Source organism: Phyllopteryx taeniolatus, chromosome 20, assembly GCF_024500385.1.
Source record: "Phyllopteryx taeniolatus isolate TA_2022b chromosome 20, UOR_Ptae_1.2, whole genome shotgun sequence".
Taxonomy (NCBI): domain Eukaryota; kingdom Metazoa; phylum Chordata; class Actinopteri; order Syngnathiformes; family Syngnathidae; genus Phyllopteryx; species Phyllopteryx taeniolatus.
Window position 1 is genome coordinate 4,573,034 of NC_084521.1, and position 20,734 is coordinate 4,593,767.

The 20,734-nt window shown below is 40.9% G+C and overlaps 1 protein-coding gene and 1 long non-coding RNA gene across 8 annotated transcripts in view; one reads left to right on the plus strand and one right to left on the minus strand.

Annotated features, from left to right (window-relative positions):
- Nucleotides 1-3,304: 3,304 nt before the first annotated feature.
- The window catches only part of eya1 (EYA transcriptional coactivator and phosphatase 1), a 47,210-nt gene continuing 29,780 nt past the window's right edge, over nucleotides 3,305-20,734 (plus strand). The window contains exons 1-8 of one of the 7 annotated variants that reach the window (XM_061758693.1): nucleotides 3,305-3,613; nucleotides 10,880-10,941; nucleotides 13,416-13,546; nucleotides 13,774-13,839; nucleotides 15,257-15,334; nucleotides 17,349-17,415; nucleotides 17,741-17,886; nucleotides 19,282-19,419. In XM_061758693.1, the coding sequence (XP_061614677.1) occupies nucleotides 13,420-13,546; nucleotides 13,774-13,839; nucleotides 15,257-15,334; nucleotides 17,349-17,415; nucleotides 17,741-17,886; nucleotides 19,282-19,419 (622 nt within the window). In that variant the 5' untranslated portion in view covers nucleotides 3,305-3,613; nucleotides 10,880-10,941; nucleotides 13,416-13,419. The remainder of the gene's footprint in view (nucleotides 3,614-10,879; nucleotides 10,942-13,415; nucleotides 13,547-13,773; nucleotides 13,840-15,256; nucleotides 15,335-17,348; nucleotides 17,416-17,740; nucleotides 17,887-19,281; nucleotides 19,420-20,734) is intronic. The other 6 variants (XM_061758696.1, XM_061758695.1, XM_061758698.1 and 3 more) reach the window with 6 other exon arrangements.
- The window catches only part of LOC133470370 (uncharacterized), a 41,690-nt gene continuing 27,246 nt past the window's right edge, over nucleotides 6,291-20,734 (minus strand). The window contains exon 3 of the long non-coding RNA XR_009785966.1: nucleotides 6,291-7,581. This is a non-coding gene — a long non-coding RNA (uncharacterized LOC133470370). The remainder of the gene's footprint in view (nucleotides 7,582-20,734) is intronic.

Genomic DNA, 20,734 nt, shown 5'->3' on the forward strand with positions numbered 1-20,734 from the left:
AAATACCCCAATCCAAAACAAGTCATTTAACCTGAAATTGAAAAAAACAACCTTTTTTATACTCTACGTATGCTAGAGCAAGTACCGGTACATAATTTCACCAAAACTAGCATCCAGTATTCTGGACATAATAAACGATTACGCACAACTACAGTGCAAAGCCTCAAATAAGTCTTCCACAGAGCTGCAGCTTGAAGACAGAGAGCGTAAAAGCAGCACCTCCTTTGGCTGCTGCGCCGCCTGGTTACTTGAGAGCTCCCATCAGTCTATTGAGTTAGCGAGAGCCTGTTCGGCGCGCAATAAACGCCACGCTCGAGCACGGAAACCGGAGCCAATGGATTCACCTGCGGGCCGCCGAGACGGATGCAGAGGGGGGTTGCTGCGTCCTTCGCACTTCCAATTTGTTTATTTCTAGTCCATTTCTTTGTAGTTCCTCGCTGACATGATGAAGGGTAGAAAGAAGGAACTAGTGACAACTGGACATTTTTGTTTCTTTGCGTTGTGTGTACAGGCTGTCAAAACGACTTCCACCGGTTCAACAACATTTCACACTGATCCTAAGCTTAGACATAAAATTGGCAGAGGTCCTTTGAAGTCCTGTCCTCTGAAGTTTTTAACGTCAAGGAGAAGAGTTTTAGTTTCCAGATATCCCAACAGCTAACCTAGCTACTTCTTCTTCTTTTGTGATTTCTGGTAGTCTCGCAGATCAGTCTGGGTACTGCGTCAGGTTTGAACGCGTAAGACTTCTGGTAGAGCGTTAGTGTTTAAATCAGTGGTTCTTAACCTGTGTTCGGTCGAACCCCAGGGGTTCGGTGAGGCTGTCGCTGGGGTTCAACGGAGGACTCGACACACATCGTGCGTGCGTGCTGGCATGTATCCGTAATGCATTTTGAATGCCGTGTTCGTGCCGTTCAAAACGCAACGCTGCGTCAAGGTGGGTGTTTACCTTTTCGAGGATTGTAGAAATAACAAAGAAAAGGAACAGATTTTGTTGTGAGTTTTCACAACGAAGTCCGTTCCTCTGACATGACAGTGGCACTTACCAAGGGGAATGGCAACAGCAAAATTCACATTCACTGACAGAACATTTTCATTGAATTACATTTTTTGTTTATTTTTGTGTGTGAAATTCAACTTTTATTGGTTTTGTTCTTTTAACACAATGATTTTGTGTGCAACTGATGCATGGCTAATGCTGGATGACTGAGAATCTACACAGACAATAAAATATATACATGTTTTGAGTTTGAAATCAACAATATTTTATTTTTCAAATTAGGAAGGGTTCCGTGAACTCCAGATGAAACTGCCGGAGTTCCGTACCTCCACCAAGGTTAAGAACCACTAGTTTAAATGCTATCATCACCTGTGAGCAGGAGGTCCAGTGGCTAACACAGCATTCCATTATTTTAGCTGTTGGTGTTCTTCTTCTGTCACCACCTCTTTAGCGCAATGAATGTTTGATTTCAGTTTTCTCAGTGAAGTTTCTTTTGGGGGTGCTTTAGGGGAATTACGGGTGCCTCATTCACAGATTTATTCAACGGATGACATACTTTTATGGAATGCATAATCGGATATGAAAAAGGGAGTTATTGGAGAAACAGCTTGAGCAAATCACCAATTTGGGGCTGATCAGTAGCAGCTTAGCAGAGTTGAAACAATAACCCAGAGTGGACAGAAGGCGCACAGACGCGGCGTGGACGTGTTGACGGAAGACTTCCACTAGGCCCGAGACGGACCAAGACGATCCGCCCGGGCTCACCCAGCCCCTTAAAGCTAATGACCTAAACCCTTGTTTACCCACCCGGGTCCGTCTGCAAAGGAGAGAACTCCAATGGTGACCTACGACATATGGGGAAAATAGAGCAAAGAAAATGGGGTTTGTGTATTTTGGGGGGAGTGGAAAACAAAAGCAAAAGGGGGGTTGAGTGAGGGCACTCGGGGTCTTAAGACTTCTTTATACTCGCGCGGACGGCGACCGCACTGACGTCACTGCGGCAATCCGGCGCGTAGTTTGCCTTTATACTCCAGCGCAACCCACGCACGCAGTTTTGAAAGTGTGCTGCAGTTCACCTCCAAGTCGAGGGTGTCGCTACTGCTGGTATTGGCTAGGACACCACAGTTTCCTCTGCATTTTTTTGGGCCATTTCCGGTAGCCGTTTTTACTTTGCTTTCAGTAACAAAGAACAAAGCAACAACAATTGTCTGCTAGAACAAATTGACCTAGATGACCAGATGATACGTTTAATTATGCTGCAAAATCGATCGAGAAGGCGCCGGCGTAGATGGTATGTAGAACCAAGGGGCACGCTGAGTACGTCATCACAGCATGTGACTAAAACAGACCAATCATGAGAGATGATCTCTGCAGCGTTCGACGCGCAGCAACTATTTTTGCCGTGTGCGCGGCAAGCTACACAGAGGGGCCGTGCGGGGCAATTCGTCGGTCCCGTGATGCAATGCGGGCGTTGTCAGATGCGCGACCGCCGGAGTATAAGGAGGCCTTTAGCCTCCGCTGATACAATCTGGAGAAGACCCGCATGCTTAAAGACGAAAAAGTGTCAGGGATTCCCGGTGCGTAATAGGAGTGGGAATCGCAGAGTAGTTCACGATATGATATTTCTTTCATTGGAACTGAGAGTATCACGAAAGTATCATGAAAATAGAATACATTCATTTTGTTGTGTTCGGCAAAAATCACGTTTCATATAACAATTTGGGAAACATTGACGGGCTTAGTTTTGACTTTTTGGGGACGTAAGAGAGAAGGTGCGCTAACTCTTGGGATGTCGAGGGTTAATCTTTTATGGGTTGGGACGGAGTATGCCAACTGCGTTGCCGATGATGAAGGGCTTAAAACGTTTTGTAAGTTTGTACCTATTTTATGAGTGTGTGCGCAGTGGCGATGGGGTGCAGACTTTTTTAAAACTTTTTTCTTGAGCAGAAGAGAGTGGGGGTGCACCAACTTTTATTGGGATGTCGAAGAGGGTGTGTGCCTAAAAATGTTTGGGAAAAACTGCCAGGCTATGTTTTGATTTATTATTTTGGAGGCGTGTGCGTTGGAGATGCGGTGCGCCATCTCTCTCGGGAGGTCGAGGGGGTGCGCGGCTTAAAATGTTTGTTAAAAACTGACATATTGAGGCTGGTGTGACCAAAAACTTCCTACTAGAGCAACTTTTCTTTTTTTTCTTTTAGCCACAACCTTTCCCTCCTTTCCCACTCCACTCCATTCCCTCCCTCCCTCCCTCCCACTCCCTCCCTCTCTCTCTCTCTCTCTTTCTCTTTTTTTTGTTCCTCCACTTCCTCAGAGACATACACTACTAGCCAGCGCCTGCAGCAGTAATCGGACAACTCTCTCCGTTCTGGCCGGACCGGACTGGCCCTGCTGAGGTACGGTGCTGGCTGGCAGCAGTGCGGGGGTGCGCTCTATGGCTTCCCAGGCTTAAAATGAAAAAGAAAAAGGCTGTCTTGTAAAGTTTCATCTCCGTCCACGAATCATGCCGGAGATTCGGGAAGGAGAACTTTTTTAGAACATTGGTGCTGGATCTTCTTTCAACAGATTTTTTTTTCTTTTAAGAAGGGATAAAGACACAAGGATTCAAGCATAATTGTAGTGAGTATAATATTTTGTTTGTTATTGTGTGGAATTGCTGCTTCCACTTTATAGTATAGTGGTGTGTGTGTTTTCAAAGAAAGAAACCATTTTTTTCCCCATAAATGTTCATTTTCACATCATGGAGAGTAAAATTAATATTAATTGGATGCAGAATTAATTAAAGATGTAATGATTTCAAAGGATGCCAATGGTCCAGATGGACACATAATCCCTAAAATGTTCAGAAAAGGTTTGAAATGTTATTACAGTTAAACACATTTTTTAAAAAGCGTATCTTTTTTTTTTTTTTTTAAATTGAAGCAAGACTCTATTAAAAGATTCTGGTCTAATTTAAATAAAAAGTTTTAATATGAGGTAAAATAAAATAAACAATTGTTGTATACAAATCCAATATTTCATTTGTTTCCAAAAAAGAAAACCATAAAACGTCCCACTTTTAGCTCCTAAAACTGCTTTTCAGTAGTGTAATTTTTATAAATCAAGAATTTTTATTTTTTTCAAAACATGTCTTAAAGGGAACATTTTCTAAATGGGTCAAATTGACCCATGTTTAAGTTAAAAAACATGTATGGAAGTAACATAACAAACAAATTGCAATTGGAGCTATTCATCCATAAAAATGGATAAAAAATATTCATTAGGATTTTTTGTTGTTGTTGGTCCTGACACTTTTGAATAATTATACACGCCACAGGTCAAAGTGACCCGAGAACATTATTGCTGTTTGAATGCACCCGGAGGGGTAAATAGCAAAAAGTGCTGTCTGAATCGCTCCCAAGTGGAAGCTCTTGACATTTTCTGCCATCTGCTTCGGCCGTGGAATGCAACGAGGAGACCCCGAGACGGAGGGCCGCATTTTAGCGTTCCCGGCTCGCCGCGTAGTAAAGACGACACACACACACAAACGCGCACAGCGAGTAATCACACACTCCTGTAATTGAAGGGGTTTAATGTTATTGGGGAAACTCCTCTCCCTTTTTTTTCATCCTCTTTAGTTCTCTCCGAGGTGTGAGATGAAAGAACTGGAAGCGACGGTGGGCAACCAATGGCTCGTGGGCCATTGGTTACGGAACTGTAAATGCGCAGTATATTACCCAAAAAGAGCAAATTGTAAATTTCGAATGGCCCTCAGAGGGCTGATGGGGAAAGGGACCCCACCCTTGGTGTTAGACAAACACGAAAAGCTGCTACCATTCACTGGCACAATAACCTTATTTATCCAATTAGTGCGTATTTGCTCGCGTGGCTGTATGTGCACAAGCAGGAGCGGTCGGCATTGTGGATGCAGAGAACGGTGGGGGCCGGTGGGGGGCAAGTAGTAAGTGGGATGATTTAGCGGGGCAGGGGTTGTTTACTAAATACCGCCGGGCGTTGTTTTGTTCACATGTTGGTGTTTGGGCCTGGAAATGAGATTTAAAAACAGCAAAAGCACTCCAAATATGTGGAAGTGACCGAATTGAACGGATGTGGAAACCCACCCTCAAAAAAGGCGATTTAGTTGTCAGATGAAAAAAGGAGCTTGAATAATTACATTTTCTTTTCACAATATAAAAATAATTCCTGTATAAAATGTCATTTTAACCCTCTCATTACATTTGTTTCTCAGGAACAGCAATAACGTCCCTGGATCAATTCTAACCGCAGCTTGTGTAATTAACCAAATGTGTCAAAAAGTGAAACAAAAGAAAATCCCAAAGGATGTATATCCATTATTTAATATGATATATCAAATATCTATTTATATCTCATTATGAACTCCACTTGCAAATATGTGAACTGAAGCATTTAGGTTGTACGTTGATTACACTTGAATATCGAAAAACTACTTGTCAGCTTTGATTTATGTTTTTCAAAATAGGTAACAGGAGGGTTTTTAACTCTACTTGATTGCATGATAACACACTTTTTTAGATTCATGGCATGGCATGAATCCTTCGTAGACACGTCAGTACTTTTGAGTGATATTCAACTGAGCAATTCAGCTACAATCAGCTCGATCAATCATAATGTTGAAATCGAGATTTTAAACCTTAATAATCCTTCTGGAGGCCTTTCCAGAAGTGATTGTGATGAGGTTTCGTGTTAGACTTCATTAGCAAAATGCTGATAATTACACTTTTAAAAAAATGACGCAGGTTTTAATCAGCCGTCAGCGTTTTGTTTGCTCAGGTTGATGAAAGGCAAATGAGGAGTGATTTACATTTAAATATGCACACTGAGTTTATTTGATTAGTCTCCCGCCGCTCAAACTACAACACATTTTGAAAAATTTGCATTCGCGGTCCGTCATCCCAAGCGGCGCCCACTCGCAACATCTGTGTCCAATTGTCGTGCGCGTCCACATTCTTTTGCTTGCCTGCCGGATTTATTTTCCCTGGGCCACCATGTGGACTCAGCTGACCAGCTTAAGTGAGGATTAGACGCTTTAAGGTTCACATTTTTTTTTTTTGATTAAAGAAGTGCAAAACATGATAATAAATGGCCTAATGATATTAGGTATCAGTAACAGCCCTTTTTTTTTTTTTTTTAATGCGCTGTAACATATTGGGAAACCCTCACCATTATAATTTTACAAGCACGGTGATGTTAATATTGAAATGGAAGGACTGATTTCTTAAAAAAAAAAAAAAAAACATCAACAAAAATGCTGTTTAAAAATCCAATCAAGTTAAAGTGACTGAGAATGAAAACATCAATCATGCCATAAACATAGACAGTTGTATCGTATTTCATTGATTTAAATTTTGAACTGAATGGGCTGAGATCTGTATTTTACGAAAGGCGTTTTAAAAAAAACCTAATAAAGTTGCTGTTGAACAGGACATCATAAAGTTCCAGAGAATGGAAACATCAATCATGCCATAGACATCAACCGTAGAGTTCATCTTCATAAAAATAAAAAATGTAAAAAACGATACAGGTCCACCGTATTCCACTGTTCAGTCTAAACTGAAAGGAACTGATTTCGAGATTTCAAGTAAAAGCGGTTAAAAATCTAACCAACTGCTTTTGAAAATGACATCAATAATTTCCTGAAAATGTCATATAAATGATGCCATAAATATCAAAGGTTGTGTCGAGCTACATGAAGATGCTATTTTCTTGCTGTTGATTTTAATACCGAACTGGAAGGACTGATTTCTTATATTCAAGGAAAACGGCTTTAAAAATCCAATCAAATTGTTTTTGAATCAGTAATCATAAAATTCCCGAAAATGTACTGGTTAAAAATCAAATAACGTGCTTTTGACAAAGGCATCATAAAGTTCCTGACAATGTAAACATCAATCCTTGCGATAAACATCAGAAGTAATGTTCATCTAGGTACATAAAAACGATACAGTTCCATCATATTATGAGCATATTTTGTTGTTGTTCTTTTTAATACTGGCCTGGAAATACTGATTTCTTGAAGTAAAAACAAAACAAAAACATTTTAAAAAAAGCGTTTTTGAATCTTAAAGGTCCTGAAAATAGCACCATCAATGATGCCATAAACATCAACAGTAGTGTTTATCTATGTAAAAACTAAACAGTTCTGTCACATTCCAAGCATATTGAATGCATTTTAGTACACAACTGTAGGGACTGATTTCTGAAATGTGCACAGACGTGGCCTAATGATATTAACCATAAACCTGACAGTAGATTTTTATGAGCTCCACCATACAGGGTAACCCTCAGCACTCAAAGTGTCAGCTTATGTTTACCTGGAAAACAAACAGCGAGCAACCGTGACGGGAGCCTGTCGTGGCAGCGCTTCTCCTTCTTCTCCCGTCGTCACGGTGACGCTTCTCCGCCCGCTTTGTTCCCGCTGGCTTCAAAGACGGACCCGGCGGCTCAGATCCAAGGAGATAAAAGATGCTTTTTCTTTGGTTTCGACGACAAGTATTTCGAAGGACGGCTTTGAAGTCGGTCTTCTTCACGCCTCATTCTTGGCTTTCTCCTCACCTGGATGCTTTCACCTGCGCGCAATGGCGGAGACACACGTAGAGGAAAACACTTAAACACAAGTCACCATCATTTCTCCTAGATAATGTGCTGTAGCAAATGTGTTTTCCTGCTTTTTCTTCATGGTTTTCCTTCATTGAAAAATATTCTCTCACATGGGGAAAACATGCTAATGTTTTCCCTTTCATTTATAAACTTTTCTCCTTTTGAAAACCATTGCTGAAAAGCAAGTTTTTTTTCTTTACATACCGTCACCATATTATAATACGCATTCAAACTAATTTCTTAAATTTACTTTGGTCCTTGACGGATGTTGGAAAATTTAAATGGCCCTTGATAGATTAACACACACACACACACACAACACACACACAAACACCAAAACATTTCAGAAAAAATATAACTCATGAAACATTTAATTAAAAATTAATTAAATTAAAAGAAAATATAAAGTTGCACAAAAATAATCACAAAAAATGACAATGTGCAGTTACATTTATTTAAATTTATATTCTCAGGACAAATATTTCTGTAAAGTTGCACAAAAAACACAATGCCTCAAAAGTCGCAAAAAAAAAAAAAATGCTGAAATATTTTCAAAAATGCTGAACTAGCCCTCGGAAGTCACACAAAAATATACTTAAAAATATGTTTGATTTTTTTTGAAGGAAAAATATGGTTCAAATGTCTCACAAAAAAATATTAAAATATTTTTTTAAATTATAAGTCAGAAAAAGATATGCCTCAAAAGTTGCACAAAAATAATACAAATACTTGTGTTAATTTTCAAAAAGAATACGTTAAAGGTTTCACCAAAAAATAAAAATAAATATATATATATATATATATATATATATATATATATATATATATATATTCAAGATTTCAGGGAAAATGTGCATCAAAAGTTGCACAAAAATATATATATTTTTTTTAATTAAAATTCAGAGGTAATATCCCACAAAGGTCAAACGAAAAAGGATGTAAAACTATTTAAAAAAATGTCAACTGTCAGGAAAATTATGCCTCAAAAGTCACACAAAAAATGTAGAGTATGTTAAAAAAATACTTCAATTACATTTCCAGTATTTACTCTATGGTAAAATATGCTTCTAAGAGGTTAAGAAAGCAGAGGAAAAGCATAGTTATTGACCTAATAGGTTGCACTGTATTGCTTTGGGTGATATTTTTGGTTTGTTTTTTGTTTGTTTTCAACCTAGTGTAACACACTCAAAAAGCAATTCATGTCAAAACTGGGGGCAGTGCATCTGACTTGAAAAAAACCAAAAAAACTCCACTCTTATGCTCTTGACCCTGTATCCCCACAGTGGGCCCTTAGTCGAGTCAGCTCTAATATAGTGTTATGGCCGCGCCGGTGTATGGCCCTCGTGCGCTCTTGATGTCGGACTGAGCTCTGAAATGTAACTGTCAGCTAAAGGAGAGTAATAGAGGTGTCGGCGCTGTCATAGGAAACATATGTGGCTCCATATGCTCGCATCGGCGCATTGTCTTCAGATGGGCCTCCGAAAGTGCCCTGAGCGTGTGTGTGTGTGTGTGTGTGTGCGTGTGTCTGTGTGTGCCCTCATGAACTGGGGGCCTCTCAAGAAGACATTCTGTTTTACAATGTCTGAGTGAGCACTTACATGTACTGTATAATTACAGCGGTGTCTTGAGATAGGAGTGACCCGAGCAGTTTTTCCGAATATGAGTCGACGTTCGGCAGATTTTTTTGCTTCGACTTGCGAGCAAACATTTTGAGAGTGCTGTATTGTGCCAGTGAACTCAACTCAACTCACTTGACAACACGCAGCAGTTTGGCAGATGGTGAACAAGTCTTCAAAAAAAAGAGGCCTCAAGCTGTTTCATGCACTCCCACTTGAAGTGTACTGTCAAACTAAATATAAAACAAAGAATTACACCCTGTGTATTTAAAACAATCACACAATTTTGCATTTGCCTCTGCCAAATAGGTTAATGCTAACCTAACACCATATGGGAAACTCCACTGACTGGCTAACAGATAGCATTTATGTTGCGGTATTATAATCCTTTAAGCAATGGATATTTGAACACAAACAGTGGAGTAACATATGTAGACAGACAATTTAACAATAATTACAGGCATACATTATCCTTTGAGAAAAACAACTAACATTACTGCAGATTACAGTGTATGCCCGCATATTCGCATATACACATATATATATATATATATATATATATATATATAGTTTGTTGTTCCCTTTGTGCCTCTTTGCTCGCACTGAATGGAGCTTTGACCCTCACTAGGGTCGCAGGCGTGCTGCAGCCTATCCCAGCTATCATCGGGCAGGAGGCGGGGTACACCCTGAACTGGTTGCCAGCCAATCGCAGGGCATATACAAACAAACAACGATTCGCACTCACATTCAAACCTACAGGCAATTTAGAGTTGTCAATTAACCTACCATGCCTGTTTTTGGGTTGTGGGAGGAAACCGGAGTGCCCGGTGAAAACCCACGCAGGCACGGGGAGAACATGCAAACTCCACACAGGCAGGGTCGGGGATTGAAGCCCGGTCCGCAGAACTGTGAGGCAGACGCTCTTACCAGTCGCCCACCATGCTGATATATATATATATATATATATATATATATATATATATATATATATATATATATATATATATATATATATATATATATATATATATATATATATATATATATATATATATATATATATATATATATATAGAGAGAGTTTGTTGTTCCCTTTGTGCCTCTTTGCTCGCACTGAATGGAGCTTTGAAGTTGTGTATTTGTGTGCACTGCCGCTGCCCTCCAGGCCCGCTTGGGGGGCGGTGAGGGGGGAGGCAACACTGACGCTCATTAGGGGCTGTCAGTATAGACCCGAGCAGGGAGGAGCTTCAGGGTTGGGGGGATTGCTGATGAATTTCAGATAGTGTCAATTGCACATGAAAGATGTGCTGAGGATGCCCGGGCTGTCACGCTCGGCTGGTTGCCCGCTCAACACGTCCCATCTTCCCATCCCGAAAACCTGTGATCCCTCACTTCTTCAATCCACCCCCCACACCCCTTCTTCCTGCTTACCTTGGCTAAGTCACTTTGCATGTTGATTGGGAGGGGGTCGTGGGAGAGGAGGGCTAATCCAGTTTGCAGCTGTCGTAGGCCCAATGATGAATCGCCTCTCCAGGAGGAAACGGTGGCGGAGAGAAGACCGTTCTACTCTCGAGCCGCTTCAACGATAATGTTTTCCCAGAGACGAGGCTTTTTGTCTCACGCTAACAAGGAGTGACTTTGTTTCGTCCAGGCGGAGAAGGCAGGAAGAGGACTCGCAGGGCTCGGGAGGACTCAAAGGCATCTCGGTGGCAGGTAAGACTGAGATACCAAAGATGACTTCACCAAAGCTTGACCCTGAGTGAGTGTTATAATAATGCTTGAGGGCAGAGGTCATCGATGGAACATATTTGCGAGCATACTTTTTGAATTTGGGACAGCCAGCTGTTTTGTTTCATAGTATATTGTGATATATAATAATGTAATATATCGATATTGTTATGTATCCTTTCTGATATGGTTATGATGCAGTATCAACATCGATTGATTTGATGGTGGTCAGCAGTACATTATGATGTTTTTGATCATTTCTTATCATGTGAATCTCAGTACAGTAATGCCCTGAATATTCGAGGTTCACGATTCACAAATTCACCTATTCCTATTCAAGTACAACTTAATGTATGTGCAGAATCACAAGCCTATACAAGTTAAGGGCGTCCATATAGTCAGTCGCTCAAAGTGCGGGGGTGAGTCGCCAACTGTCATTTTTTTTGCGATGGTCCGGTCCAATTGGGTTCGACCGCATCGATAAAATGTGTTTGAAATTATATAAAACTGGATTGGAATTATAGTTTTTAGAATACTGTAGTTACGTTTTGAAAGTTTTTGGGGGGGCGTCAAATACTTATTTTTTTTTTTTTTTCGATATTCACGGCAGGGCTTGGACCCTATTCATCAAATGTCAAAGGTAGTGTTCATCTAAACAAAAACGTAGATGAGCACTACTATATGTGCAAAGACAAGAAAGATTTTGAATCTAATTCTCGTTTCCTTTGTTGATTTGCAAAGTAAAATGGAAAGACTGGTTTGTTACAAAATGTACTGCTTTTGACTAGGGCATTATGCAGTTCCTGATAACTGAAACATCAATCATGCCGTAAACATCAAAACCTCACTTTATTTATTTTTTTTTAACCAAGCACATTGATCTTTTTTATTCATAATCTGACTAAGTTAAAAACGACTCAGGCAATTATGCTATTTGGCTAACGCGATGTTACATCGTGCATTTGGTCATTGTTTTTTTCATACACATCTTTCCAATAGATGTCTTTCATAATTAGTTTTTTTTTTTTTTTAGAGTGTTCTGCCCTTGTGGCCGCAACAACATTTTCTCCAATTATCATGAGCTCACCATCACGAGCGTTCAATCCTCCGTTGTCTCGCGCCCGTCCCGATCCTTTGGGCGCACGGTCGAGCTAAACGTTCTGTGCAGTGTTTGGTTTGCTTCTGCGTAAACAGGGCAACAATTAAGGCGCTTGCCAGAGCAAACACGTCGGCCTCCTCGCCTGCCAGTCATCAGCGAGGCACACAAGCGCACACAGCCTCCTGTAATCAAGCTCCTCAGAGCGCATCAAAACGGCCAACATCTGGCTCGGGGACAGCGAACATTTCAGCTTGACGTGAGCGGAGGAATGACAAATTGCTTTGTTTGTCGCTGCGACTTTCATAGCTGACAATTGCTTACAGCGCATCTGTTTCTTTAAGGGAAACGACGACCAAAACATACAGTAATAACATAATTCTATAGAATGTAAAGAATTCAACAGTTTGTGCATCTTGATGTAATGCTTCAATTCAATTTATTGTGCTCCTTCTTCTGGTGTTCCCGCCTTGGCCAGTATAAGTATAGTACAGTAATATGGAGACAAAAGAATCGAAGTCACCACTACACTTTGTGACTCAGTAAGCTGCAATATTACTGGTAGTTGTTTGTTCGCATAAGATAAAGAATATATGCCTGGTAGTGCTGTAATATTGTCTGTCCATATGTGTTGCTCCACTGTTTTTGTTCAAATCTCTGTATCTTAAAGGCTTATAATGCTTTTTGACTTTTTGATGCTATTAGTGAGCCCGTCTGTGGTGTTTTCCATGTGTTAGCATTAAGCTCGCCAGGCATTCCTAAGTGAAGTAGTTGTTTTGAATGCACAAAAATATGCAATTCTCTTTGATTGATGTTTAGTTTGACAGTAAACTTCAACTTGGAGTGACATTAAACAGTTTGAAACCTTTTTTTTTTTTTTTGAAGCATTGTTCGCAAGCTGCCAAACTGTTGCTTGTTGTGTGACGCGACTTGAGTTTGAGCACTCACCTGGGATGATTCTAGGATGAAAGGTTTAGCAGTGCTGAGCTGCCACTGCTTTGTACATTTGAACACAATTCCATCCCCACATTTGTGAAAGACAAGCAATCAAACCATCGAATCTGATGAAAGTTATTTAAATGCCGAGCCACAGCAAAAGAGGAATGTCTTGGAATCGTAAAATATTAAATTTTTTATTGCTGCTGTTGTATTTTCTTGTAAAAACCAAGTACTGTATTGTTTTTACACTTTTCTTGTTTAAAAAAGGACACAGTAAAAAAAATGTATCTCTTAAATTTTAGGGGTGCTGGGATTCAATTTAGTGGTGCTTCGGCACCCTGAAAAATGGTCTCGAAACAATCAAACAATCATTATTGCAAAGCAGTACTCGGTTTTGTGAACAAAGCCTTTTTTGTCTCACCAGGTTTATGGAAATGCAGGATCTAGCCAGTCCTCACAGCCGAGTAAGTGGAAGTAGCGACTCTCCGACCGGTGCCAGCCTTGACAACTCCCACATCCATAACAACAATTCCATGACACCAAATGGCACTGAAGGTATCCTCGCCATTCGTCAGTGCACTTTTCTCTTGCGCTGTCGTTTCCCGGCGATTATTATCCACCGTGTCAGTACTCAATTCCCTCAGCACCACTGGAGTTTTGCATGAGGTTTTCCGCAGTATATAGTTGTTGACTAAGGTGATAAATGGACAGGACTCATGTCTCGTGTCCTTTTGTTTTTTTTTTTTTTTTTTTTTTTTTGCCGCTCTTTCTCCCCCCCATAGGTGACAGCATCACAATGCTCACCACCGCAGACTGGTTGTTAGGTTGTAACTCGCAGTCCGCCTCAGGTTTGTCTAAATTTTGTTGTTTTGCATTGAAAGGACAATACTTGCAAGAGGATATCCTAAATTTGCATAGCGTGGCTTCAACTATTGTACCTTTCATTCAGGCCCTCTGTGGTGTTTAAATGTGTCTTGCCAGCACGGTTTGCAGTGAGCTGATTGGTGCCTGTGAATAGAAAACCTTTGGTTTTCGTTTGTTCATGCTTAGCCACCCTCCAACCATTTTTTTGTGTGCGTGTGACTGTGTGCTAGTTTATGCATGCACACCAGCATTATTTTTTTTCCTTCGTTTTCCTTTTTTTTCGCCCCCACCCGCGTGTTCTCGCAAAGTATCGCCACTTGTCAGCATGTTTCCGAGCTGAACAAACACAGCGGAAAAACATGTACGAAGTGACAGCCGATGGCTTCTTCATTTCTGCGGAGCATGACCGCCTTGCCCACATTGTCAATTTGTTTTTCCCCCCGAAAGAGGAAAAAGAAAAAAGAAAAAAAGTGGAATGATTTCAAAGATTCCTGAGCTGTCAGGTAGCTGTGAAATTGTTCTTTACGCATCTATCAGTGAGCTTGGTAATGGAGCCAAGGTCAAAAAACGGTCGCTACGCATAAAGATGAATTTATACACAAGTGCCTTTTCCTGGCAGTTCAGTTATACTTGGTTGTCATCGCGAAAACAAATCCTGCCGCACGTCACATGAATCATTTGCCAGCGTTTTAAAGCGTTGATTTAGAGTTGTATTAGCCTGCTTGTATGCGATTTTAACACAGATGAAACCTCTCCAAGGCCGGATTTACAATGCAGGTCTGAGTGCATTGCACACAATTGATCAGATTAAAAGAAATCTTCTGTCAACCCTCCAAAAGTTATGCAAGCTCAAATAAGACTACTTACATAATGCACATGTTAAAATAAGACTACCGTAAATCCCCCCAAAATTTGGGAGGTTAAAATAAGACTACTGTAAACGCTCCAAAGTCGCACATGTTAAAGTAACACTACCATAAATCCCTCAAACGTTGTGCGTTGTCGAAATAAGACAACAGCAAAAGAACCTAAATGTACTCAGGTAAAAATAACATTACTGTAAATACGCAAAAAGTCCACAAGTTAAACTAAAATTAACATTGAAAAAGTTTCCCAGGTAAAAATGTATCTACTGTAAAAAAAAAAAAAAAAAGTTGTGTGGGTTACAATAAGGCAACCATAACTCTCTCAAAAGTTGGGCAAATGAAAATAACACAACTGTAAAAACCACCCAAGCTAAAATTGTATTTTATTTAAAAAAAAAAGATAAATTACCGTCAAAAACCCAAAAGTAAGATCATCGTGTGACAAGAATGACTTTCACATGATTATTTATTTATTTAAATTATGATTATTCAATGTGACGACGTGGCTTGTTGGTCTTTTTTTTCTCCTTGGCAGTTAAAAGTGAGCCAATGAGCAGCAGCGACATCGCCACCTCAGTAGCAGACACCTCTCTGGACAGCTTCTCCGGATCAGGTGAGTTTGAAGTTTGCGCGCGTGTGTGTTTAAGAACAAGACCTTTTGCCTTTGTCGGCGTTTTTTTAAATATGCTGACATGGGCGTGTGTGTATGTGTGTGTGGGTGTGTGTGTGTGAGTATGTACACCGGGCCGGTTCCCATGTCGGTGAAAGACGGAATTAATAACTTCCAGCGGAACAGGGCCAGTGTGAAGACCCGCTTGGAATCCCTTTGTGATTATTATTATTCTTTCGACAAGTGAATGAAGGCCCAGCTGCATTGACGATCCCTAAAAACTCACCAATTTCCATGTGTCGGTTGTAGTTTTTTTTTTTTTTTTCCCCTCAACAGTATCGTCACCTCCTGTAGTAAGGCCTCTGGAAAGTTAGAAAAAAATTTGTCCGCAACACCAGTTATATCGAGCAACACGAAATCGGGTGGACTTGTCGATCATGGCAGGACGTACGAAAAAGTCTCAAGGACCCATGCCCGGAAGTGAACGGGATTATTTTGGGTGATTAATAGGCCATATATGCACTTCTATCTGGAGAGTTTGAAGGGCAACACGCAAATTGTGCAACTCACATGATTTTTATAAAGCTGTTTATGTCTTTACTGTTACGCACTTTTGGCTTTGCTGTTATAAAAAGAAGTGTAGTTCAGTGGACCACCACCATTTGCTCAATAAGGATTAGCTTTACAATGAATCAGCAACTTTTTGAAAATGGGACTCTAAGCGTTGTTGTTTCAGCATGGGAAACATTTACCCATATTTTTTGTTTTGCATGTGTCTTTACCGTTACTGATAAAAATGATTTGAAAATGACCCTTATATGACCTCGCCTAAGGAGAAACAGACAGATACTGTATTTCTTAGAAGTAGCCATCAGGTGGTTTAAACTATCTCCTTCCATGCAAGTATTTACAGTATTAGATATTATCGCTCATTATTCTGCAAGTGCTTGTCCTGTCTCTTGTCTACTAAAGGGTTGACATTTTTCCCTTCACAGTCTAAAATATGGATTTTGTTCCGTTTGACTCTCGCAAAAGCAGTATTTCCAATTGCAGCTTGTTTGTACCTTGTATTTCCATTTTAAACAAACAGTTGTTTTAAGGTAAAACAACTGCAATCAAAAAGGATAATGATTCTCAACCCTTTGGTTAGTATCTAATGCCCCCAAAACAGTATTTACAAACTTTAAGTGAGTAGTTTGTTTGTACAAAGGATTTTCATTGTAATGCTAATGAGAACAACTGTTTTCAAGACAAATAAAACAAGTGTGAGCAAAAGAGATGAAGAGCCTCGTTCAAAAACCATTTACTAGTGGGCTAAGTTAACAGCCCTGTGGGAGTATGTAGTCGTGTATTGTGGTTGTGGCTTTGGCGGCCTGTTTCAGCTGTGTGTTTAAACCAGCGGTTGCCATGGCAATAAATGAGTCAGCACAACAACAACAACAAAAAAAACTGATCCTCCCCTACCTGATTATTTTTGCTCCATTATTATGATGCGGGCGGCTGACTGGTTAGAGTGTCTGCCTCACAGTTCTGAGGGCCGGGGTTCAATCCCCGGCCCCGCCTGTGTGGAGTTTGTACGTTCTCCCCGTCCCTGCGTGGGTTTTCTCCGGGCACTCCGGTTTCCTCCCACATCCCAAAAACATGCATGGTAGGTTATATGACAACTCCAAATTGCCCGTAGGTGTGAATGTGAGTGCGAATGGTTGTTTGTTTGTATGTGCCCTGCGATTGGCTGGCAACCAGTTGAGGGTGTACCCCACCTCCTGCCCGATGATAGCTGGGATAGGCTCCAGCACGCCCGCGACCCTAGTGAGGAGAAGTGGCTCAGAAAATGGATGGATGGATATTATGATGCGTCTTTTCAACCTTAAAGCAGGTCATCGAAATAAACAGAGTAATGCAGAGCCGTAATTACCGGTTCCTCTGAATCTTGGGGTTCTGTTGGCGAAAACTAATATTTACGTTGCTTCTGAGTGTTTAAACGTGCTCTTGTCTCTCTCCTAACTCTCCTCCTCAGCTATTGGAAGTAGTGGCTTCAGCCCAAGACAAACGCACCAGTTCTCCTCACAGATTTACCCTTCCAAGTAAGGCTCCTTTTTACTTGTTCCTAAAAAAAAAAAAAAAAATTATTTAAAAAAAATAAGCAGCGTCCGACTTCATTTGGACCTTTAATTAGATCCTCCTGCCAGATTGCCAAGTTTCGAGCGGCTTTGTTTGCCTGGATGTCTGCAGCTTGTGTCGTAACTTCTCCTCGTCATTGGCGATACGATTGTTCTCGCTCTTCGGCTAAAGAATTTGTGGCAAACCAGGATAAGCGGTGTTGAAAATGGATGCCTGGGTGTTTTTTATTGAAGGGCCGACCGAGCGCAATTTTTTTCATGTTGTGTTGTTGTTTCATCACTGAAACAGCAGGACGTATCCGCATATTCTTCCGACCCCTTCGTCCCAAAATATGGCCGCGTACGGGCAGACGCAGTACACCACAGGAATGCAGCAAGCCGCAGCTTACGCCAGCTACCCCCAGCCTGGCCAGCCCTACGGCATCCCGGCTTACGGTAAGAAGCAACGTCTTCTCTTTGTTTTCAAAACAATTTGTACAATTGTGTTATCCTACTTTCATTCCTGAAGGTCAAGACGTTGCTTGAGAGCGACCGTGTTCTCATCATTGTCACTGTTATGGCAGCAATTTTGCCGAGTTGTTGTTTGTTGCCTGCATGTTCGTGACTTTGTCAGTGACTTTGCTGATCATGCTCGCCAAAGATCAGAAAGATGCAGTATGGAGATCCCCAAAAAAGTCTGTCTTAAATTTGAATTTGCTTAGCACAAATATTAAGTTCAATAAAAAAATTACAATTAAATTAATTTTTAAAAATAAATTACATTTTAAAAATGAATTAAATTATAAAAATAAATTTCATTTAAACATTTTAAAAATTATAAGTAATTAGAATTTGTGTAAAATGTGTTTTTCTAGGATAGTATAGAATCGGTCACGTGATGGTCATATTTATTTTAAAAAGGCAACTCATACTTTCTTAACAATAATTATTATATCAGATCGGGGATTCCCAAACTGTGGCGGGTCTCGCTGTGGGGTGCGCATGTAAAGGCAATCTGGTAGACTGTTTTCACATAATTAATTTTTGGGATGTTTTTTTGAGGTGATGGGTCTGTGTTCAAACTCAGTCAGGATTTCGAACACGGTACATAAAAAGTTTGAAAAAGCCAGCCGTAGAATCAGTTATCATAGTAAAAATGTTTCAAACTGATTTTATATAATATATAAAAAATATTCGAGTAACATTTCTGAACATTTGTTACATATTAAGCCCACTCTTACTGGTTACATTCAGTGAATGAGAGGTCTGGGGTCTTATCCTGTAGCTAGCACTGTTTAATATGTACTCTTAAATCAATCGTGTTGCAACATTTCTCAAAATATTGTAAAATATTTAGCCCATATCCTTGTGGTTACATTTAATGACTAAGAGGTTGTAAATTTAATTGAAAAGTCATTTAAAATGTCTCAAAAAGTCTTAGGGTAAATTTGATTTCCTTAAAACTACAGTTATGTTTTATATACAGCACTATATCAAAAATATAATGGAAACATTTCCTAAATATTGGGAAATGATTTTGTAGTCTCATTTATTCAATGATAGGTCTTAAATTTGTTTAAAGTGGTCTTAAATGTTGGTGTTCCTAAAGCTGGTGATAACATCTTTTCACAGATGACTCATCTTAGATTACAGATAATATAGTAAGTGTAACCTGAAGTAACCAAAAAGTTTGTTCTGCAGGGGTACGAGATCGCTACAAGGAATCAGTAAACAAATCAGCGCCGGGGCCATTGTGATCGGCCTCGGCCACATCTCGGTGTAATTTCAGACCTGTGACTCTGGACTCTTGTCAAGAGCATCAAACCGATCTGGTGTCGCTAACTGATTTAGGTCCATTGTGGGCAGGCATCAAGACGGAAAGCGGCCTGAGCCAGTCGCAGTCGCCGGGCCAGACGGGCTTCCTCGGCTACGGCTCGGGCTTCAGCACGCCGCAGACTGGACAGGCGCCATACAGCTACCAAATGCAGGGTGAGGACGTCTGAATCCTTGCTCTACTTTGTTGGAGAGTGGACTCCTGCGATTCGCGGGTGACAGGGACGAGCAGACGCAAATAACAAAAATCAGAGGATAATTGACGCCCGTTATAACTGCATTGAAATGTTTTTTTTTCTTTTTTTACCCCCCAAAAAATTGTATAAATGGGGATAAAATGCCAGTACGCTTTTTCAGGGTTACTCCCCCCAGAAAAGGAAAAATGAAAGAAAAAAAGAGAATTTTTTTTTTTTTTTAAATATCGGCGGTGGTGCCGAGCCGCGAGTATCCGAGGGTCCACTGTACATTCTATGACTCCTGCCATCCATCCATCCATTTTATTAACCGCTTATCCTCACTAGGGTAGCGAGCTGCTGGAGCCTATCCCAGCTATCTTCGGGCGGGAGGCGGGGTACACCCTGAACCGGTCGTGACTCCTGTCAGATTTCCATAAATTTAAATCATCCACTTTAAGTGGGGGCACCGCGGGTTTAGTTCACAGTTATCATCTATCATCAAAATTAGGTGCACTGACGCCGATTCTAAGCGAGGAAAATACCTCCCTGCCTTTAATTTAAACACCACGCTGACTCGCAACGCGGCCAATCCTCCCTCTTGAAAGAATCAACACAAGATGGGGGGAAAAGTGGCTCGGCACTTAGGAGGCACCCCAACTCCCCAGCCTTTGTTTTTCTCTCCCTGTGATCATATTTGTATTTGTTTAAGCGTTCAGGACGGTGGAGATTTATAGCCTTGAATCTAATAAAGATGAGCTGTTGTGCACCCACTCCCCTCCTCTTGCTTTCCCCTCGGAGCCGCAAACGTTCCACCTGCGTCGGCCATTTAGCTCGCCACATTCCGTGTTTTCTCGCTCTCGCTCGCTCCCTTGTGACAGAATCCTCCAGAATATCCAACAGTAAATAACGCCAGCAGCTCAACCACAGATGTGGCACGCCGTAGCCTCTTTTCCCGTGGCTCCGAACCAAAAACCAGAGAGCCTGAAAAAAGGAAAGGGTGAAAGGGGTGGAGGGATTGGTTTGACTCACGATGACAGCATTATGTCCCATTTGTCTTCTCAGTATTATGCTTTCCATTCTCTTTTCGTCGACGTAGCTCGGACGCGGCTATCAAATCCCCTGAGTAGCTTGAAGCTGTTAATTGACACATTTGCCAGCCATGTTGGACGACAGATTGGCCCCTGATTCTAAAAACCATGGATCTGGCACTCCCTGGCCTATTGATCCATGCCTCAGGGTGTCCACGGATAGATTTCTCTGTATTCTTACGTAGCTCTAAGTCTTGCACATACAAT